Below are 20,350 nucleotides of genomic sequence, written 5' to 3'. Positions count from 1 at the left end.
ACCCCTCCCCCCTGTATTCCCCCTCCCCCCTGAAGCCCCATTGTTTTATTTGCTTTCCCTATAACATCCCTGGGATTCATTTACTGGAAAACAGAGCAACAAACAACACAGCTGCAAGAGGGTGTTATGTATCTCAGAGGTGTTATGTCAATGGAGGTCACCCTCTTGAAGTTGTGTTCTCTGCTTTTCTGTTTTGGGGTGCACAAACCCCAGGATTGATGAACCTATAGAGACAGCAAGTAGAATAAGGGGCTGGGGGGATGGGGTTACAGTGGTGGTGGGAGACAATGTCAAGGGAGTCCATGTAGACAAAGAATGTTTGGGAACAATTGTTACCAATTGTACAATTCTACTTGACATGATGGAAGTATGGAATGATATGATATATGTATTAAATCCCAACTAATTAAAAAAAATCAGCTCCTTATCCTGGTGCCTAAGGCCCAGCACTGCATGACTCTTACTGCCTTTGCAATCTCGTATCAAATTATGGTCTCACCCCTCTTACTTCTTACGGTCTTTCCCAAGTCAGAGGCTTTGGACCTGCTGTTCCCACTGCCTGGAAAGCTCTTCCCTTATTTTCCTCATCGCTCGCTTGCTTGGTTCCCGAGTCTCCTCCCAGAGCAGCTTCTCTAACACCCTATTAAAAGCAGTGCACACCTCCTCCGGTCATCCTTCTATTATCCACTTTATAGTCTTCCAGACAAGGACCACAATCTGTCATGAGCTTCATGTCTTTGTTTACTTGTTTATGATTGGTCGCTCCCAATAGAATCTAAATGACCAGAGGGCAAAGGACCATATTAGGCTTGTTTGCCATTTTGACTCCTGAAACCATGCCGGGCACATAATAGGTTCTTTTTTAAAAAAAAATCATTTTATTGGAGCTCATACAACTCTTATCACAATCCATACATACATCAATGGTGTAAAGCACCCTTATATATTCATTGTCCTCAACATTCTCAAAATTCGCCTCCGCTTGGGTTCCTGGAATCAGCTCATTTTCCTTTTTTCCCTCACCCTCTCTCCCCACTCCCTCCTCCCTCATGAACCCTTAATAATTTATAAATTATTCTCTTATCTTATCTTACACTGCCCGACGTCTCACTTCACTCACTTTCCTGTTGCCCATGCCACAGAGAGGAGGCCATATGTAGATCTCTGAGATCGGTTCCCCCTTTCTACCCCCAATTCCCTCCCGGTGTCACCACTCTCACCAGTGGTCCTGAGGGGCTCATCTGTCCTAGATTCCCTGTTTCCAGATCCCAACTGTACCACTGTGCATCCTCTGGTCTAATCAGGTTTGCAAAGTAGAATTGGGATCATGATAGTTGGGGGGAGGAAGTGTTTAAGAATTAGAGGAAGGTTGTGAGTTTCATTATTGCTACACTGCACCCTGAGTGACTCATCTCCTCCCCACTACCTCTCTGCAAGGGATGTCCAGTTGTCTACAGATGAGCATTGGGTCCCCATCACACACTCCCCTCATTCACGATGATATGATTTTTTTTTCCCTCACCTTTGGTGCTTGAAACCTGGGGTCATCGGTCCTTCATGATCACACATGTTGGTGGGCTGCTTCCATGTGGGCTTTGTTGCTTCTGGGCTAGATGGCCGCTTGTTTACATTCAAGCCTTTAAGTCCCCAGATGCGCTATACCTCTCAACAGCCAGGCACCATCAGCCTTCTTCAACACGTTTGCTATGCTCACATCTGTCTTTAGCGATCATGTCGGGAAGGTGAGTATCATGGAATGACCATTTAGCTGAGCAAGGTGCTCTTGTATTGAGGGAATGCGCTCGAGGAGGCTCAATGTCCATCTGCTACCCTACTACTAAACCTATAAATATATGCACATAGGTCTATTTCTCCTATAATCATCAATATATTTACATATGTACATGTCTGTATTTAGGCTTCTCTGTATGCCCTTTGCCTCCTACTCCTTTCCTCTATTTCCTTACACTTTCTTCCTGTCCCACGACCATGTTCAGCCTTCATTCTGGTTTCAGTAATTCCTCTCAGTTACTTTGCCCTTGGTCACTCCCTACCAGTCTTCCCATCCCCTCCCTCCACTGGTTTTGAACCACTCGTTGTTCCCTTGTCCCTGGATTGGCCAACGCCTCCTCCTTCCCCTACATCCCACACTCTCATGTCCATAATAGGTTCTTCATAAATAGTTGTCAGAGGATGACGTAGATGGACAAATAGAGCCATCCTGCTTAGAGACACTGGTAAGGGGCTGAGAAACAAGAAGGGCTAGGGAGCCTTGGAAAGCGATCAGTGAGATTAAAGGATGAGTTGAGAGGTACAGGGGGCAGGGAGGAAGGGAGGAGTCATGAGAGACAGTGGAAGTGGGAACAATCATCACCTGGGAAGAACTTGAAAGGGAGAGGGAGGAAGAAGGGTATCTGGGAGCGGTGTAGGAACAGGGAGGCCTCAGAGGAAAGGAAGGAGCCCAGGTACCTGAATTCAGTCCTGGTTCTGCCTCTGACCATCAGTTTGACTCTGCACTCCAGATTCCTCATCTTAAAATGTCTGGACTTGGGGGCCTCAGAGCTACCGTGGGGGTGAAATGAGAGAATGGTCCTATGAGGTGACGCTCCTAGATCCTCAGCCACCTTTGTGAACATCAGGATTGATTGGGTGAATCTACCATGTTTCTATGCAAATAATGTGCAAATGAAGACCTCCCATTCATATGCACTTCATATGTCATATGTCCCATTCATATGTCATATGCACTTGCTCTTTGTTTATGAAGGTGTGAGAAGTGTACCCTCTGTCTATACTTCAAGTGTAGACATGATGCTGTCCTCCTGCCACCCAGGGAGAGAACACCAGGGGTGCTACACCCAGATAGCACTGGGGAGCAATTGAAGAGATGAGCTGCCTTAGTGTAACACCGCTACTGCAGTCCAGTCCGTTCTGGCTCAGAAAGACTCCATGTAGGGTTTTTGTTAGAGCCAAGTTGGTATAGTGGTGATGAATTGGGCTGCTAAGTTCAAAACCACCAGCTACTCCATGGGAGAAAGATGAGGCTTTCTACAACCCTGAAGGTGTTGCTTTGGAAACCCAAAGGGCATTTCTACCTGCCCTATAGGACCACTGAGTCCGAATCAATTTGGATGGCAGTGAATTTTTTTCCCATAGGGTTTCTGAAGCGGTAAATCTTTATAGGAGTAGACAGCCTCATCTTTCCCCCAAGGAGTGTCTAGTGTGTTTGAACTGCTGGCCTTCTGGTTATCAGCCCAGCTCATAACCCACTGCCACAAGAGCTGCTTAGTTATGTTAAAGCACATTGTAAATGACTGAGTCTTTTTAACAAATGAGTTGTCATCGAAGTGATCCAAGTTGAGAACAATCTTTGGGAGTGGGTGCAGCAAGTGGAAATTGAGAACAAATTCTGGTCTTCATTTATGTGTCTTACCTCTTGGGTCTTCTTTCTCTCCTTCAAATTGTTCACCCAAAGTTCTTCATCTTCTTCGTTCAGACTCCTCCCCCCCCCTACCCCTTCTCTCCCACTCATCACAGCCGTCATCCACAGTCACCGCTTCCAGGAAACCTTTTTGAAATCCTTCTCAATCGCTCATCCTCCAGCCTGTTGGCATAGTCCTCGCCTCACTCTTCCCCTCTCAGTGCACCTTTGTGATGAGGTAATGACAGAGTTTGGATAAAGTAGGTACACTTTATCTGTCTTATCACATTCTCTGAGGGCAGGGACTGTGACTGTCTCAGTCTTCCAAACACCTTTCCAAACACCCTCACCTGCTCCACAAGATAATAGGTTATTGTGGGGTGGGGTGGGGGGTGGGGGGTGGGGAGAAGGATAGAGAAATGCAGAGAAGAGTACAAAGAGAACGAGTTAAGAAATGAGGGCATGAGCTAATGCCTGTCCCAGCCCAGCACTCCCCAGGGCTGTCACATTCCATAACACCAGATGCAGGCATCCAGAAAAGAATGAAAGAGAGGTGGGAAGGGCTGAAAGACTCACCTATAATAAGGTAGGAGAGTGCTCGCTTCGGCAGCACATATACGAACATTGGAATGATACGGAGAAGATTAGCATGGCCCCTGTGCAAAGATGACACGCAAATTCATAAAGCGTTCCATACTTAAATAAATAAATAAGGTAGGAGCAAACGTGGACGCTGAGAGGCAGGATCCGGTCACGGCTAACTGGAACAAGCAAAGCCAAACCAGCACTCCCAGCAAGATCACCTCCACCCTCCCAGCACTCCGAGGATAAAACATAACTGGATTCTTGCTTCTGGCAGGGGAGGGAGAACGCAGTGAGATGTGAGCCATTTCCTGGCAAAGCCATTCCCGCTCCACCCCCCACCAGTGTCCTAGAATCACTAGATGTGAACTTGGCGACTGGGTGATAAGGCTGAGCTGGAGCAGTGCTAGCAGGAATTCTCATGATCTGGCTTTAGCACGTGAATAAAATAACAAGCCAACCACAAGGACCTTGAACTAGACTAAGCCCCGTATCTCACATTGTTGGATAGGAGCGAGAATGTTTACCAAGAAGGATTAAGGGCTTCTCTGCCTTAGAAGTTCTGCCTGCAATCAGAGGACCGTTGGGTTTTGCCCTATCAGTGATGAGCAGGTCGATCACTAGCTGAAGATGGCTGGGGGACCTCTTCCTGCCCAGGTCCATTGGAGTATTTGGCACAGCATTCTCAGGCCATACTGGTCCATCATTTCATTAACTCACCCGTTAGGCGATGATGGCCTGGTGGTATGGTGTTTACTCTTGGGCTGGGACAGTAAGGTCCGTGGTTCAAAACCACCAGCAGCTCCGAGGGAGAAAGACGGGATTCTGCTTTCACAGGGTTTAGGGTTAGTGTGGGTCGCTATGAATCAGCGTTGACTCGATGGTAGTGAGTTGGCTTTGGGTTTGGGACATGGTGGCTGGAGCTACTTTACTCCGATGCGGTGTGTGATGTTAGCTGATATGGATGGTTACTCCAGCTTCCTGTGGCCTAAGGCGTGGGAAATGGAATGGAAAAGCGAGTGTTTGAGAACAAACTCCCAACATCCATACTGTAAGGAGTGTGGGAGGCCACGGCTCCCACGGAGGGAATCCTCATGTTCTGGGGTGGAGATGCGTCCCACTCACCTTCTCCTAAGTAAAAGTGATTCCCCACAATGTGCCCCGATAATGAGACCACATTTAAGGTGTTGTTTGCAAACACATGGTCACTTACTATACACTTGGAGGTCAACTGCTTGAAGGTTGTCAACCATCTCAGACCCTATTGTCTGTCCCACCCTAAGCAGGGCCCACACCCTTCTGATAAGGACCCCCTAAGGAGAGCTCTCAGGTTAAGCCAACTCCGACTCTAAAGGCTGCCCATCTTGCTATCTATATGCCTTTCTGTCACATGTGTGCCTAGTGCCTTCCCTTCCTAATGCATGTACACCCCTAGCTACTCCTCCTCTTGTTGCAGGTATGCCTATTGCACAACTCCTTCCTATTACAGACCTTGACGTAGCCTGCATGCCTGAGGCCACATAATCTCGTGAGATCACATTAAACTCTCTCTTCTCGAACCTAGCTCCTCAAGTCATGGTGGTCCCAGAGGTCAGCACTTGCATGCTTTATTTTGTCTGGTATCTCTTTAATTTTACCTTCCAATTACACAACTGCCCTTTGGGTCCATTCGGTGGTGGGGGCCAGTAGTCCATGCTACAGGCCCTGGTGGTATGTGGGCTCTGCTCTGGACCGCTAATCTCAAGGTGAGCAGTGTCAGTTGCCAGCGGCTCTGAGGGGAAAGAGATGCAGCTATTTCCCTGTGTAAAGATGCACAGGCTCAGATATCATCGGGAGCAGTTCTAGTCCGGCTCTGTCCTGTAGGGTCCATGGGAGTCAGAATTGACTTGATGGCCGTTGTTGGGCTTTTGTTGTTGTTGTTGTCTATAGTGTGTGAGAGGCACCATTCAGATACAAGGAATTCAGGGTCCACTACAACTGCTGAGTTGCAGCTCCTACATTTTCCACTGACTGTAAATAGGCCCCAATCAAAGAAACACATCATTTCAGATCGTGATTGCGGGCCAGTGATCTCTGGCCACCTTTAGCCTTCGTGACTCCCACCGAATGGTTGTTCCTCCATAGGTCTGAATAAAAAGTTGGGCACCAGGGGGAGAGACTGAGTGTGTTATACAACCCAGCTGTGAGTGATTACTAGGGACAACTGCAGCTGAGTGCTTTGGGGCAGGAGGCTGGCTTGGAGAAGGGAGTGTCTCTAGAGCTGGACTTCCTGACCCATGGAGCTGGAGCTGAGTGACCGAGGCTTCTAGAGGAGCAGAACTGTTAGATTTCTCGGGGGAGAGCTAGACCTTGGTCCTTGGCTCCGCATGAGAAAGAATTCATTTTGAAGCCTGGTTTGTGATCCCAGTGCGTTTATAGAGAGAATGGTAGCAGTTTCAGGTTCTACAGTAAATGGAACTCAAGCCAGAGTCCCCAGCACAGTTGCGGGACTGCGGCCTGGCCGCACGGGAACACAGCCAGGCTGTGCTACATCGTGTAGCAGCCACTGGGAGAGAGAACCCAGAGCAAAACCTCTGGCTTTTCCAGGGCCCTATTTGGAGGAGTGGTCGACAATACTGGTCGACCTGATTGGCTGAATCAAATTCACTGGATTAGATGGGCCAATCCAGGTGTAATGTTCATGTAGGTGTACCGCCCCTTCCTGGCTAGAAGCTCAAACCTCTGAGCATGTGTAATGGATGTCCCTGTCTCTATGCTAGCTACCTAACAGCATGTCCTGGTGCATTCATTAGCAGCCCTAAAACTGCTTTACAACATTGCCTGAGCAGGGGAGAGGCCAGGCCACAAGGCTCTGGGCCAGAGGGAGACCTGTCTGCGGACACAGCAGAGAAGAAGCTGTTCTGCCTGACCCACTGCGTCCTGATGCCGTCTCACACACAAGGACTGTAGCCTGTTGGCTTCCCTAGGGAACCCCACCATTGTATCAGCTGTGACTTCTGTGCGGTCATTGCTATGAGTTCTCGACACTGGCCACGGTAGCAGAGTGCTGGGGGAGGGACAATTGGTGTCAGGTTCAGGGGGAAGGAGTGAACTTCTCTGATCTCTGTCTCGTGGCCAATCAGCGCTGGAAGGGAAAGGAGGCCAGATGTGGCCCCCACAAAGTGCAAATGCCATGGAACAATTCGCCTGCTAAAGAGTGTGTCCCTGCTGTTGAGCTGTTTCCAATGGAGAGCAGCCCCGTAGGACAGGAAAGCTTGCAGACGGGCTTGGAGACTGTGAGCTTTACCAGGGCAGGCAGCACGGCAGTGTCCCACGGAGCTGCTGCGGGTTCAACCGGCAGCTTTCTGGTTAGCAGCAGAACATGTAGCCCTTTTGCTGCCAGGACTCTTTGTATGTAGCATCAAAACCCACCTCCATCAAGTCGATTCTACTCTCACCATTTTAGTTAGGGCAGGGTAGAACTGCCCCTGTGGGTCATTAAACTGGACATCTTCACAGGCGTAGCGAGCCTCCTGCTTCTCAAACCGCTGGTTTTGTGACCCACTATGCCGCCGGGGCTCCTTGAATGTGTTACTGTAAGGTGGACGGATGTAAAGGGCACAGTGAAAATATTGGAGGTGGTGGGGAGAGTTTTCTTATGGAAATTAGCAACCTGGCTGTACATGCTAGAATAATTTTATTCCTAATGGCCAAGTGGGCATTTGCTGATTGGGGTCTGCAATGCTTTGTTTTCCCAGAACTTTGAAGGAAATGAAGGTACTTCATACACACAAACAAGCAAGCCCGCTGAAGAGGCAGGGAGGGCCTTTGCGAGAAATTACTTGGGATGCACTGGGGGAACAAATCCTTTCTGAATGAATGGGTTGACTTACCGTGAAAATGGACATAATAGGGTGACGCTCTGGGGCAAAAGGGACCCAGGCAGAAGGAGCAGTGAGTGCAGAGGTCCTAGAGACCAGCTTTGACATGTCCAAGGACTAGAAGATGAGTCACTGTGACCAGTGAAATGAGGAGACAGAAGCCCACCTGCTGACCACCCCACGTCGGGCACTGGTTTATTCCTCAGTCAGTCATACCTGGAGAGATGTGGAAATGACTGGTGTCCATCAACAGATGAAGGAACTGTGATGTGTATGCACACACAGTGGAACACTACTCAGCCGTGAAGAGAAATGAAGTCCCCATGCATTCCGCAACACGGGCCAACGTTTAGAACATCGTGCTGAGATACGCCCCTTGCTAAAAGGTTAATACCTCAAGATCACATTTAATGAAATAGGCAAAATGTGCGCGGACAGAAACCAAAGATGATTAGACCAAAGTTACCAAAGTGGTAACCTGGGGTAGAGGGCGCATTTTCACTTATAGGGCATTGAATTAGGTTCAGGATGGTGGAGTGACTTGGAAAGAGACAGCGGGAATAGTGGCATGGTTGTAAGACTAGCACCAACGTCCCTGAACCGTATGCCTAGAAATGATTGAAGTGGTGTACGTTTTACTCTATTTCGCCTCCATAAAATGTATACAGAAATAAAACCAATTGATGGATGTCTGGGGCTCGTCCCCAGTGACTCTGTTTAGTTGGCCTGTGGTGTAGCCTGGGCACTGGGAGTTTAAAACTTCCTCCAATGATTCTAAGGTACAATCGCAAGGTTGTGAGCCACAGATAAGGCCTTGAAAGTGCTGGCAAAGCATTTGGATGGGTGACAGTGCAAGGTTCCTGACACTCAAAGGTGTCTCACCTGTGCCCAGACCCAGATGCAGAAAACCTCAGCGGAGCCAAGCAAATTATGTAATCCAAATAATACTAGACAAAAGGGGACCTACTAGGGGCCAGAACAGGGAGAGAGCCTCCAAACTGTGACAAATGGGAAGAGGCTCAAGCAGAGCAGTAGTCAGAGAAGAGGACAGTGGTGGTGCTGTGCTTGGATTCACGCCTCCACACAGAGCTTGCGTTACATGCTCTTCAAGCGCCGCTACCAGTGTCCATCCATGAAGGACCCAGGTTCCTCTCCGAGTCCGACAGGTAGAAAGGGCTGGCATGGCAATGCCTTCTGAAAATCAGCCCGTGGAAACCTGCTTACCCGGTCTGATGCCAGTTTGCACAGGGCCCCTCATTTGGGGGGCCCCGGGATTAGGGTGGGACCTACTGGGCAGCAGCCAACTGGCAACAGAGAGACGCAGAGGCCTGGAGAAAGGGGGACGCATCTGCATTTGTGTTCTGTTTCTGCCATGATAAGTCAGCACAAACGGAATGGTTTGGAACAAGACGTTCAGTGGTATGAAATGAGCTTGTTGGGCAAAAATGGAGGGGTTGGTAGAGGGGAGCACCTTCCAGATGCAAACTTGGTTCTTTTGCCTTTTACAATGTCTAATGAACCCCAATGACGGCAGTGAGTTTGGCGGCGAGGCTGTCCACTTTCTTTGGCCCGCGGCCCCTGTCCCCCAGCACCGTTGGGCGAGTCCATCTCCTATGGCTATCTCGCTGGTTCTCCCGTTCTGCTTCTGTTTTCCACTCGAACGGACCCTTGTGATTACACTGGACCCACCTGGATAGGACAGGATTGTCTCTGGCCTTGAAGACCAGACCGTCTGGTTAACAACCGTGCTTCCATCTGAAGAGTGACATGTCATTTCGCATTGCTTTGCAAGATAACACTTCCGACTCCAAAGATGCGGCTGTGGGTGCTTTTGTGGAGAGTGGGGGGGGAGGAAAGGGGGTGAGGCACGGTCTACCTTCCATAACATGGGAGTCTGTCTATCACACAGTGGATTGTGACCTCACCTGCTGTCTTTTGCTCAGGGATCTGGGTGTTTTATGAGCATTGAGTTGGGAGGGCTGCCCCAAGATACGTGCACCTGTGCTTATTTGTGCAGGCTTGTTTACCAGGTGCCTTACCTGAGTGTCTCCCTGATAAGTATGGGGGAGAGAGAGTGCCTGGAGGGAGTACCTCAGGAAGCACTGCTCCTCCAGAAAGACTTGCTATTGTTCTCATTCAGGATAAAACCTATCAAAAGTGTATCTCTCAAAAAAATTAATTGAAAAAAAAGGAGAGTGTATCTCTCCAGGTTTGCTTTGAGCACATGCATCTGCCTCTAAATAGTATTCCTCCCTGTGGTGTGGTGTGCCAGTATGTAGGCTGGCATGGCCGAGTGTGGGCATTGTGTAAGTGCACCAGTAAGCCTGTGTACACGCGGACATCCATGTGTTGGTGATTTGTGCAAGTATGTGTGCCACACAGTGTCTGCTCACCGCTGTAGACACCAGGATGTTTATTTACTCACAACCCCCTAAGGCCATCTGATGTATTGAAGAAGAGGTCCTTCCTGAGGGAGGCGGAGGAACAGGGGCAGGGGGAGGGAGAAGGAGGAGGAAGAGGAAGAGAGGGAGACAGAGAAGGAGGTGTGAGAAAGAGGGAACCCGATGAGCAAAGTATACAGAAGGTGTGCCAGAGATCTGGGGCAAAGAAGGGAGAGGAGGGGCTGGCTTCCCGGAAGGGTTATGGCTCCACTTCGGGGATTCTCTTGCTGTGTGGCTTTGGGCAATTGCAGTTCTTTGAGCCTCCGTGGTGAAGACTGTTAGACTGATACCCTTGGACCTGTCCCAGAGGAAGGGAAAGAAAGAAAATAAAAATATACACAGGGAGTTACAACTGGAGCCAGAGAGAGGCATAAGGGCAAGTGACCTGGAGGCCAGGGAGATAATTAGGCAGGGCTGTCCAGGCCAGACTCTGGCTCCTGGAGGCTGGCCTGGGAGGGGGGGTGCCCTCGGGGGTGCCCTTCCCCCTCCCCCAAACTTCCAGTGCCAAATAGGCAAGGCAGAAAGATGGAGCAGAGGGAGAGAGGTGCTGTGGATGGCAGCCGCGCGGCAACACCCAGAGGCCTGCCAAAGCCACATAGCCAGGACCCGTGTTTCCGGCCCCCAAATGTAGGTGTGCCAGCCACCTGGAATGACTCACACCCTGGCGATGGGCACCGAAGCCCAGAGCCTGCGCGGGCACTCTGCCCACCCAACACCACACAGGGGGAAGCTCAGGATCTTAGCTGGGCTTTCGGGGGCAGGGGGCACCTTCCCCATACCTGGCTGCCTTGGGCCGCTCCTGCTGACCTCTCCGCCTGGCGATGTGGAGTCCCGGGCTCCCCACCTCCCCAAGCCTTCCTGAGAAGCGGGAGAACCAGATGAGGTGTTACGCAAGGGCCTGATGTTTACCTCCCGCGGGGCCTCCTCCCTCCCTATAAAGCCAGTTGAGGTGGGGAGATCTGCGAGCACCGAGGCCTGGGGAGAAGAGGCAGCAATCGCAGGAGAGGGAGGGAGCAAAGGCCTAAGAAGTTAATGCGGGAGGCGGAGAGAGGGCCATCGAGTCACCCAGCAGCAAGGCCAGGCTGCCATCTGCACCCTCGACGGCGGCGGCGGTGGTCGCACAAGGGGTGGCGCCCCAACACCGGCTCCCCATGGAGGCGCCTGAGCTGGGCCCGGGGCTGGTGGAGCGCCTGGAGCAGCTGGCCACGTGCCCGCTGTGCGGGGGCCCATTCGAGGACCCGGTGCTCCTGGCGTGCGAGCACAGCTTCTGCCGCGCGTGCCTGGCTCGCCGCTGGGGTCCCCCGCCGCCGCCGGGCGCCGAGGAGACGCCCCCCGGCTGTCCGAGCTGCGGCCGGCCGTGCCCCCGCCGCAGCCTGAGGTCCAACGTGAGGCTGGCCGTGGAGGTGCGCATCAGCCGCGCGCTGTGTGAGAAGCTGGCCGCGCCGGGCGCTCGCACGGGCCGCCGCCGCGGGGGCCGCATCCCCACCATGGGCTTCCTGGACCTGCACGAAGAGGTGAGCTGAGGCGCACTCCGTGGGGCTCACCTGCAGGTGGCGGGATGGGACCCATGGATGCCCTGGGGAGGGGGGCTATGGCACTTCGGAGCCAAGGTTCATATAGAACCCAAGGGTTGGCAGTAGACAAGGGAAGGGTGGAGACACAGAGGCAGAGGCTGCCCCCTGGGCCTCCAGGTGGAGGAGTTCCGACAAGTGGACCCCGTCCCCAGGGAAGGGTGCCGATGGCTGGGTCTTGTGCGGGAGGGAACCGAAGAGAAAGGCTCCCGGAGTGAGCTCTAGGGAGCTCAAAGGGACCCCACAGAGACTGAAGGAGGGCCCCCAGGGCCACCGCTGGGCCCTTGAAGGAGAGTAAGTGGAGCAGCCGAAATTGAGGGCAGGTAGGTGGGCGCTGCCCAGGGGGCTGGGATAGGGGGCACAGTAGTCCAGGTGCAGCCTGGCCCGGCAGCCCCCAGCCTTGGCAGCAGTTGTTTGTGTCCTTCTGTGTTCCTCCCAGGGCCTCTGGCAGGGGCGGTGGTGAGAGAGAGGGGAGGTGACTAGATCCAGAAGCGCTTCAGGGCTCCTGTCTACTTGCAGCCCTGACCCTCATTCACCACTCCACCTGCACTTCAGTGTGCGTACACACACACACACACACACACACACACACACACACACGCACGCGCGCGCGCCCAAGGTCCCCAGTCCATCAGGTCGCCTGTCAGTCACCCAAACTTCCTCCCTTGCAGAACCTCTGGGCATGGGGATTTCCAGCTGGCTTCTCCCCAGCAGGGCCAGCTTCCTCCCTTTGAAGCCTTCACAGATCTAATTAGTCTAGGTGTAATTGGCTTAATTGGGCAAATTGTTATACTTCTCACCCTATCTCCACCAGACTGGCCACTTCCTGTCATCCCCACTGGACAGCCGTGTGTGTGTGTGTGTGTGTGTGTGTGTGTGTGTGTGTGTGTGTGTCCATCCGTCCCTCTGTCCAGCAGGGATGGGGTCCTGATATTAGAAGTGAAGGTCGAGCTCTCTGCCCTGAGCTGACTCCCAGGAACCTGTTTCGGGTCTTGGTACACATCCAAGCCCAGCTGCCTACCTGGTCTGGGGACAGACACAAAGCAGAGCCAATAAACGCTGCTGCGCTTTGATGACAGCCGGAGAAGCAGCTTTATTATAAGGTTTTACAGGCCAGCTCTTGGGCCAGCTTGGGCTTTGGGCCCTGGGCGTGTGCTTGGCGTGTGTGCTGTGGGAGGCAGAGGGCTCTCTGGGCTGGATAAAGTCAGGACGGTGGAGAATGGGGAGGGACTAAGAACCCAGCTGCTTGCAGGAACTCTGAGGCCTGGAGGCAGCCTGATGCGAATGGGGAAAAGGCTGGGGAGAAGGGGACAACAGGGGGGTGTCAAGAAGAGAAAGGTCATGAGAGGAGGGGAGACTGAGATGGCGGGTTGGCACCACTGAGATAGAGGTGAGATCAGGCTGAGAGGGGGGCAGGGGCACCTAGAGAGTGGCTGGGGCAGGGACAGCCCCCCTCCTCCCCACAGTACAAAGCCCAGGACTCACTTGTGTTTCTTCTGCCAGGATGTGAGGAAGACCTGGAGCCGGTGAGTGCTTCTTCTTGTTCCTTCCTTCCCACTACCCACCACCACAGCCCCCACCTCCCCACTGGGTCCCTAAGCACACACCTCTGCCCCTACACTGGGAATGGCCTCACCCTTCCCTCCCGTTTTAGAGAGGGGCCTGGGGGTGGGGTACCATGGGGCAGAGGGTGTCTACTGATTTCCTCCCTTCAGATTGGAAGCCCCAGGGCCCAAATGCTCAAACTCGGAGGATGACCTCCCGGAAGATTACCCTGTGGTCAAAAACATGCTTCACAGGCTGACCGGTAAGAAGCAGAAGGGAGGGGACCGACCAAAGGGGCATTTTAGGGTTCCTCTCTTCTCTCCCCTGGGAAGGACAAGTCCATTTGGATGTCTTTCCCCAATTCCTCAACTCCCAAGAATTTTTTCTCCTCACTGGTACTGACAGCAGACCTATGGAGAGCAGCCTCTTCCCAGGCAACTCTTCCCATTCCCTCTCCTCAGCCCTCTCCAGAGAGCTCCCAAGACTCCTGGGCCGGCCTGGACTCTGCACCTTCTCTGCAGATGTCCAGAGGGCCACCTGAGCTCACTCCAGAGGCATCTCCTTCTGGCCCACACAGGATTTCTGTCCACCCTCCCTGTTCTCCAGGCTGAGTGGGCTGGTTTCTCTGGATACCTTAGCTCTCTCTCTCTCTGTGCCCCTCCCGGCTGTCACAGGTGGTTGTGGTTTCAGTCTCTGTAGATGTACCTTCCCACCCGGCTGACCCAGCTCCCACACGACACCACACCCCACCCCAGCCACCTCAGCTTAGGTATCTGTCCCCACCCCTCCCCAGCAGTCAAGATCAGCCTCCCCCTCCCTCCTCTGCCTTCATTGCATCTCAGAGATGTTTCCTGGTCAGAGCTGGCAGGGCTGGCCCCCAGCCCGCTTGGACAGAGGGCTCAGGGTGGTCTGGCTCAGCCCTGACCCTCCAAATGCCACCTGCAGCTGTTGGGAACCACTGGTACCCCGATTTCCTGGTAAGAGTTCTCTGACTCGGGTTCCCTGCCGGTCCACTCTGCAGCCGACCTGACCCTGGATCCCCGCACTGCGCACCATCGCCTCCTCGTATCCTCCGATGGCCGAAGCGTTCGCCTGGCCCCGCCAGGTACACCCGCGCCCCCAGACAGCCCCGCGCGCTTCGACCAGCTCCCCGCGGTACTGGGCACCCAGGGCTTCCGCGCCGGCCGCCACTGCTGGGAGGTGGAGACGGCGGAGCCAGCGTCCTGCGGAGACTCCTCCGGGGAGGACGAGGGCGACGCTGAGAGCTGCTACGCCCTGGGCGCCGCGGGCGAGTCCGTGCGGCGCAAGGGCCGCGTGGGACTGTGCCCCGCGGGAGCCGTGTGGGCTGTGGAGGGCCGCGGGGGTCGCCTGTGGGCCCTCACCACCCCAGAGCCCACCCCGCTGGGCGGCGCGGGACCCCCGCCGCGGCGCATCCGTGTGGATTTGGACTGGGAGCGTGGGCGTGTGGCCTTCTACGACGGCCGCTCGCTGGACCTGCTCTACGCCTTCCAGGCACCGGGGCCCCTAGGGGAGCGTGTCTTCCCGCTGCTCTGCACCCGAGACCCCCGTGCCCCTCTTCGCATCGTGCCCGCTGAGGGCTGAACGTCGGCCACCCACCACTCCACCCATGCTGCGTCCGCGTGGGCATGGAAAGCGCGGGGCGTTCCAAGGACTGTGTCTGCCAGCCCGCAGGTGGATGGCCCCCACAAAGAAGGCCTCAGCTGGTCCCCACATTCCCACCGATAGCCAAAGCCAAATCCAGTCCCACCTCCCTCTTGGGACTTTCCCCCACCTCCTCCCCAACTGACCTCTCCATTTCTTGCCCTGCCCTATCAGTATTGATTGACCACAGATGCCCTGGATGACAGATAGCAGGGGCTTCAAGAAGTCCCTGGGGAATGGTAGTGACTTCACTCCGTTTCCCACCAACTGTTTAACATCCCCCCCCCCCACACACACACACACGCACATGTATCTCCCACAGAGGCACAGTGCCTTCTTCGAAGCTTCTCATAAGAGGCGCCTCCCAAAGCCAGGACACCTCCGAGCTTAATAGCTTCGTTCTTTCTGGTGGGCCAGTTCTCCATCCATTTTTGGCTTCTGGTGCTCACAGCTTTTCGCCCCCAGGAAGTCTCAAGACTTCCCACTGAGTATGCTCACACAGTAGACCTGATGGTGCTACCTCCCATCACCTCCCCCTGGGGACAGCCCGGACCCCCAAAGGCTAACTTGTGTATAGAGGCCCATATCTTGGCCATGTGTATAAACGGGCCCGTATTTAACACGTTTTGTGATGTTGGGTTATTTATTTTGTGCATCTGTGGCAGGAGGAAATAAATGCTATTATCAGTGGTGGGATGGGTTTGATTGATCTTTGCAACCGTACTTGGTAAGTGATACCCAGACCCCGTAAGGAAGATGTAAGGCGGTGAGGGGTGCACCCCCATCTCTCTACCTGCTCCCTTCCTATTCCTCCGCTAAGAATCCAGCAGAATCCAGCGTTCTGGGACTCGGTCTCTTTGGGCTCAGACACTGGCACACCAAGGGCTGAGGAGACAGTGGGCTCTGAGCGACCAGTCAGGGAGCTAGCTTCCCCAGGAATCCCAGACCTGCTGAGAAGGGGCAGAGAGGGCACCCTATATCTTGTTCGGGTTTTCCATTGGAGGCAAGCCTGGCAAATGGGTCTCTCCTCTAAATAGCCTGAGGGAGTGAGGGGAAGGGGGCAGGGCTCCTGAGACCTCACAGGACTAGGAGTCAGGATTGCATACATATGTTAATGGAAGAACGTCTACACCAGGACCGGGGAGCATAACTAGGACCAGACTGCTGGGAATCTGACCGGGACCCTGGCAGTGGAGGTTGGGGCTGTTGAAACCCAATATAAGTGTTTGGGGCTCAAGTAGCACATGCAGGGGGCTGAGCTAACTGATCCCAGGGCTGGTTGGGTCCTTTGGCAGTGAGAACAAAGGAGAAGGGTCGGGCCAGGACCCTTCCAGGGGAGGGGCTGGGTATCAGGGGGAATGATGAGGGCTAGAGGAACCCAGAAGCCTGAGTTCTGAAATAGCAGCAAGTCGGAATTCCAGGAGCTCTGTCCCCTCTCCTCTCCTTCTCTCTAGCAGGCAGAGGGAAGAGGGGGCCTAGAGAAGGGATTAAACCACGGGTCTAGCCCCCAAGTAGCCACATGGATACACTCAGGGCCAGACAGACACCAGAATGGAAGGGGAGAGGAATTTAGTGCTGCATTGGCCCTGGAGGGGGCTGGGAGGGGTCCGGTGGCTGGGGCGGGGTGCTGGGGGTCTGATCCTGGGATGTACGACTTCGTCCTTTGCGGTGGCCACGGACACAGTGGGTATGACCACAGCCTTCCTCGTCCTCCTCATCGCTCTCTGTGGAGCTCTCACCAAAGGCCCGAGGTTTCTCATAAATACAGCAGCCTGGATTTGGAAGCAGAGGAAGGGGCCCAGTTACAAAGAATGAACAAGGTGCAGAGTCAGATCCAGTCCCACTCAGTGTCGGTGAAAAGCCTACTGATGACCACTGCTTGCTCCTACCTCCCAGGACCCGCTTCCCTAGGCCTCCCTCTGGGGCTCAGGGTCTCAGCCCTCATGTCCTGGGGTCACCCATTAGTCAGAGAACAGGAAATCCCACGTCCCACAAAGTCCCCAAAACAGGAACAGGAAATCCCAAATCCCACAAAGTCCCACATCTCCAGTATTTCCCTCCAAGCCTAGCAACACCCACCCTCGAGCCCTCCCTGCCTCTTTCCCTCTAACAAACCCCTCTCTGTCTCATGCCTGAAGTCTTGGTGGTGCAGTGGTCAACGGTTGGACTGCAAACTGCAAGGTCAACAGTTCAAAGTCCCAGCTGTTCCACAGGAGAAAGACCAAGTTGTCTGCTCCAAAGCAGAGTTACAGTCTAAGACCCTCCAGGGCAGTCCCACAGGGTCACAGTGCATGGAAACCCACTGATGGCAGGGGGTGGGTTCTAACACTGGGGAGTCAGCAAGGCAGGGGCAGCATGGTAAGCCCCTGGGAGCTCCAGAGGCTCGGTGGCTGTAACGTAGATTTGCAGAGGGGGCTGGGCCACCAGCGATCCCATGCACCAATGATTAACTCACATTTGGATGAGCGGCGCCCCATGTGCTCATTGTCCACGGTGTCACTGGTCCATTCCACCTTTTTCTCTGGCTTCCGTTTCCGAAGTTTGATGGTGAGGCTCCGGTTCTCCTGGAAGGTTCAGAGGGACGGCATACCTATAGACTCCACTCCTACGGGCCATTCCCTCTCCTTCAGAAGGCGACTTTTCTAGCCGCCCCCTCCCCCCCCAGCTCAATCAGAACCATAACATAGCACTACAGGAGTAGGTTCTAGGAAAGGCTAACATCGAGCAGCTGGTCTTTGGCCGCAGAGAGTTCCCTGAGGAATCATAAAACATTATTTCTTGTTCTTAACTTCTGATAATGTACAAAGAAGACTAATTCCTAACCTAGGAGAACACCAAGCATATCTTCCTCTTCTTTTTAACCCCATATTTTCTAAAGAAAATACAATCCTCCCCATATCTCTGTCTTCACTGGGTGGTATTCATATATAAAAATCATCTTCTTTCTCCAGTATCTATGTTTTGAACTTCTTTTATCTCGAACCTAATACCTACACACACACACACACACACATTAAAGCCACCCCTCTATTCTCACCCCTTTAATCCTCAAATTCAGAACTTCCCACCCCTTCACTCTATTCCCTAGCACCCTAACTACTTTGGTAACTACTGTTTGAACCATCCTGAACTCAGATATTATTAAACCCAACGCAGCCTCCTTTTGAAAGCCACTTGATCTGGTTTTTGCAAAAATGCGACCTATTTCTCCATCTCATTTCTCTCCTCTCTGGTTTCTCAAGGCACAACTATCTCCCTTTCCTTGCCTCTCAATCCCTCCACCCCCAGCCCCACCAGGATCCAGCACCATCCCAATACCTTGCGACTCTCCAAACCCCAGCTATTCAACTCCACTTCTCCCATATCCCCAGGTCCAGTCGCTGAACCAACTCTCTAATGGCCCATGCCCTCCCTCCCGTTATCTCCCAGACACCCAAACAGGACACCCCCCAGCCTTTCTCACGGGCTCAGTTGTCACGGTAACCGTTGTCTCGGTGACGGTCTCACTCAGCCCAGCCCCTGCCTCGGCCATGGCTAAGAGGCAGAGGAGCGGGTGGAGGGGACGAAGAAGGATGAGACACCCTTCCCTTTTTCTGTGTTTCTGAGATCTCAGCGAACGGGTATCGGACTCGGAGGAGAAGCCAGTATCTTCCCCTTTCTTTCCCCCAGCCCCCTCCTCCAGGGCCTAGGCTTCCCCACCCAGAGTATAACCTGTCCAACCCCACTTCCGGTTCTCCTCTTCCGGGTGTGACCACGCCCGTAATTCCTCATTTCCCTACTCCCGCCCCCAAATGCGCCAGGACGCAGGCGTCGCCAGACTAGTTCCTCCTTCCTGCGCAGGCGCCGCGAGAAGAACTGGCTCTTCGGCGGTAGTAACGTCACTGCGCATGTGTGGAGAGCACGAGGAGGACAGGTTAGAGCGGTGCACAGGGGCTGGGCGGTACGCGCACGCGCACCGGCGGTAGCGGGGGGTGGGGTTCGGGAGGGCGGTGTAGGATGCGTGGCTTGCTACCGGAGTTGGCACCTTCCTGGCGTAGCCGATCTCTCGCCACCATGGGTGCTGGCCCCAGGATTGAGATCATCAGGAACTGAGCTCCAGAACTTTCTCCCTGGGGATGGAGTAGGGTGGAGAAATCGAAAACCCGTGGTCATTGATTCCGACTCAAAGGGGCTCTTGTAGGGAGTATGCGTTTACAGCCTCATTGTTCTAGCAAAGGGTTTTGTGGCTCTGCACATTATCACCTAGCACCTTAAGGCCCGTACTCCTGGGAATCCGGGGCCAGGGACCTTTGAAAACACACTTACAGAATCAACTCCTCTGGGTTTCAGATGGGCCTTACAAGGCCCTGTATCGTATCTGTGCAGGCAGGTCACTTCGTGCACCTTCAACTGGACTTTTTCAGTCGCTGTGCTAGGCCCTGATCATGAGAAATGCACAAAGCGTTGCCATTCGCATAGTTAAGGCAGACGCTTACACATAAGGCCTTAGGTACTTTTGCTTTTGCTCCTCCTTGAAGTGGAGATTAGTAAGACCAAGTGGAGAAACCACTTGTCCATCAGTTCATCACATGTGGTGACTGATATGTTGCTGTGATGCTGGAAGGTATGCCAATATATATTTTTTAACATTTTATTAGGGGCTCATACAACTCTTATCACAATCCATACATATACACACATCAATTGTGTAAAGTACATCCGGACATTCTTTGCCCTAATCATTTTCAAAGCATTTGCTCTCCACTTAAGCCCTTTGCATCAGGTCCTCTTTTTTGTTCCCCTCCCTCCCTGCTCCCCCCTCCCACATGAGCCCTTGATAATTTATAGATTATTATTTTGTCATATCTTGCCCTATCTGGCGTCTCCCTTTACCCCCTTCTCTGCCGTCCCTCTCCCAGATTACATGTAGATCCTTGTAATCAGTTCCCCCTTTCCAACCCACTCACCCTCTACCCTCCCAGTATCGCCCCTCATACCCCTGGTCCTGAATTCCCTGTGCCTCCAGCTCCTATATGCACCGGTGTACAACCTCTGCGCTATCCAGACTTATTTCAAATGGGAACAGAGCATGGTTTTCCATAACCCTTCTAAAGTCGTTGGCTTATAAATAGCAACTGAACAAAGCCTGCTTATACTGCAGGAAGATGAATGGCTCGCATTCTGCATGTACATTACTCATGGGTTATTTGCAGCTGTGTCTTCTCATGCTGCGAAGGCCCTGAAAGCTTTACTCCCTGTGTGTCATTAAAAGTTGACCAAAGCAGCCAA

General features: G+C 53.2%; 2 protein-coding genes and 1 non-coding gene across 4 annotated transcripts; 2 read left to right on the top strand and 1 right to left on the bottom strand.

The window, feature by feature from the left end:
- Window positions 1-4,015: 4,015 nt before the first annotated feature.
- Window positions 4,016-4,122, top strand: LOC142438226 (U6 spliceosomal RNA). Its single transcript, XR_012782649.1, has one exon. It is a non-coding gene; the product is annotated as a U6 spliceosomal RNA (small nuclear RNA).
- A 7,318-nt stretch (window positions 4,123-11,440) lies between these two features.
- RNF39 (ring finger protein 39) lies at window positions 11,441-15,133 on the top strand. Of its 2 annotated transcripts, XM_075532822.1 has the most exons (5): window positions 11,441-11,818; window positions 13,379-13,401; window positions 13,591-13,682; window positions 14,442-14,734; window positions 14,933-15,133. In XM_075532822.1, exons 1-5 carry the CDS (start codon window positions 11,456-11,458, stop codon window positions 15,020-15,022), a joined length of 861 nt encoding a protein of 286 aa, XP_075388937.1. In that variant the 5' UTR covers window positions 11,441-11,455; the 3' UTR covers window positions 15,023-15,133. The 2 variants fall into 2 exon arrangements, with proteins under 2 accessions (XP_075388937.1, XP_075388933.1); XM_075532818.1 differs by having other exon boundaries at window positions 14,442-15,133.
- Window positions 15,134-15,697: 564 nt separating this feature from the next.
- On the bottom strand, window positions 15,698-18,787 carry PPP1R11 (protein phosphatase 1 regulatory inhibitor subunit 11). The gene is made up of 3 exons (XM_075532836.1): window positions 18,546-18,787; window positions 17,538-17,646; window positions 15,698-16,854 (listed from the first exon to the last, which is right to left on the bottom strand). The coding sequence occupies exons 1-3, from the start codon at window positions 18,612-18,614 to the stop codon at window positions 16,652-16,654; spliced, it is 381 nt and encodes a 126-aa protein (XP_075388951.1). The 5' UTR covers window positions 18,615-18,787; the 3' UTR covers window positions 15,698-16,651.
- Window positions 18,788-20,350: the final 1,563 nt, after the last annotated feature.

The sequence above is a fragment of the Tenrec ecaudatus genome, chromosome 1 (assembly GCF_050624435.1).
Source record: "Tenrec ecaudatus isolate mTenEca1 chromosome 1, mTenEca1.hap1, whole genome shotgun sequence".
In the NCBI taxonomy this organism is placed as follows: domain Eukaryota; kingdom Metazoa; phylum Chordata; class Mammalia; order Afrosoricida; family Tenrecidae; genus Tenrec; species Tenrec ecaudatus.
This window is presented reverse-complemented; position numbering and strand designations above follow the sequence as displayed.

Bases quoted from the DNA above. Each gene is read 5' to 3' on its own strand.
- RNF39 (XM_075532818.1), top strand. From the start codon at position 11,456: ATGGAGGCGCCTGAGCTGGGCCCGGGGCTGGTGGAGCGCCTGGAGCAG. The intron at 11,819-13,378 runs GTGAGCTGAGGC...TTCTTCTGCCAG, and splicing joins TCCTGGACCTGCACGAAGAG to GATGTGAGGAAGACCTGGAG. The intron at 13,683-14,441 runs GTAAGAAGCAGA...TCCACTCTGCAG, and splicing joins CATGCTTCACAGGCTGACCG to CCGACCTGACCCTGGATCCC.
- PPP1R11 (XM_075532836.1), bottom strand. From the start codon at position 18,614: ATGGCCGAGGCAGGGGCTGGGCTGAGTGAGACCGTCACCGAGACAACG. The intron at 17,647-18,545 runs GTGAGAAAGGCT...TGAACCTTCCAG, and splicing joins TTACCGTGACAACTGAGCCC to GAGAACCGGAGCCTCACCAT. The intron at 16,855-17,537 runs GTGAGTTAATCA...TTCCAAATCCAG, and splicing joins GGGGCGCCGCTCATCCAAAT to GCTGCTGTATTTATGAGAAA.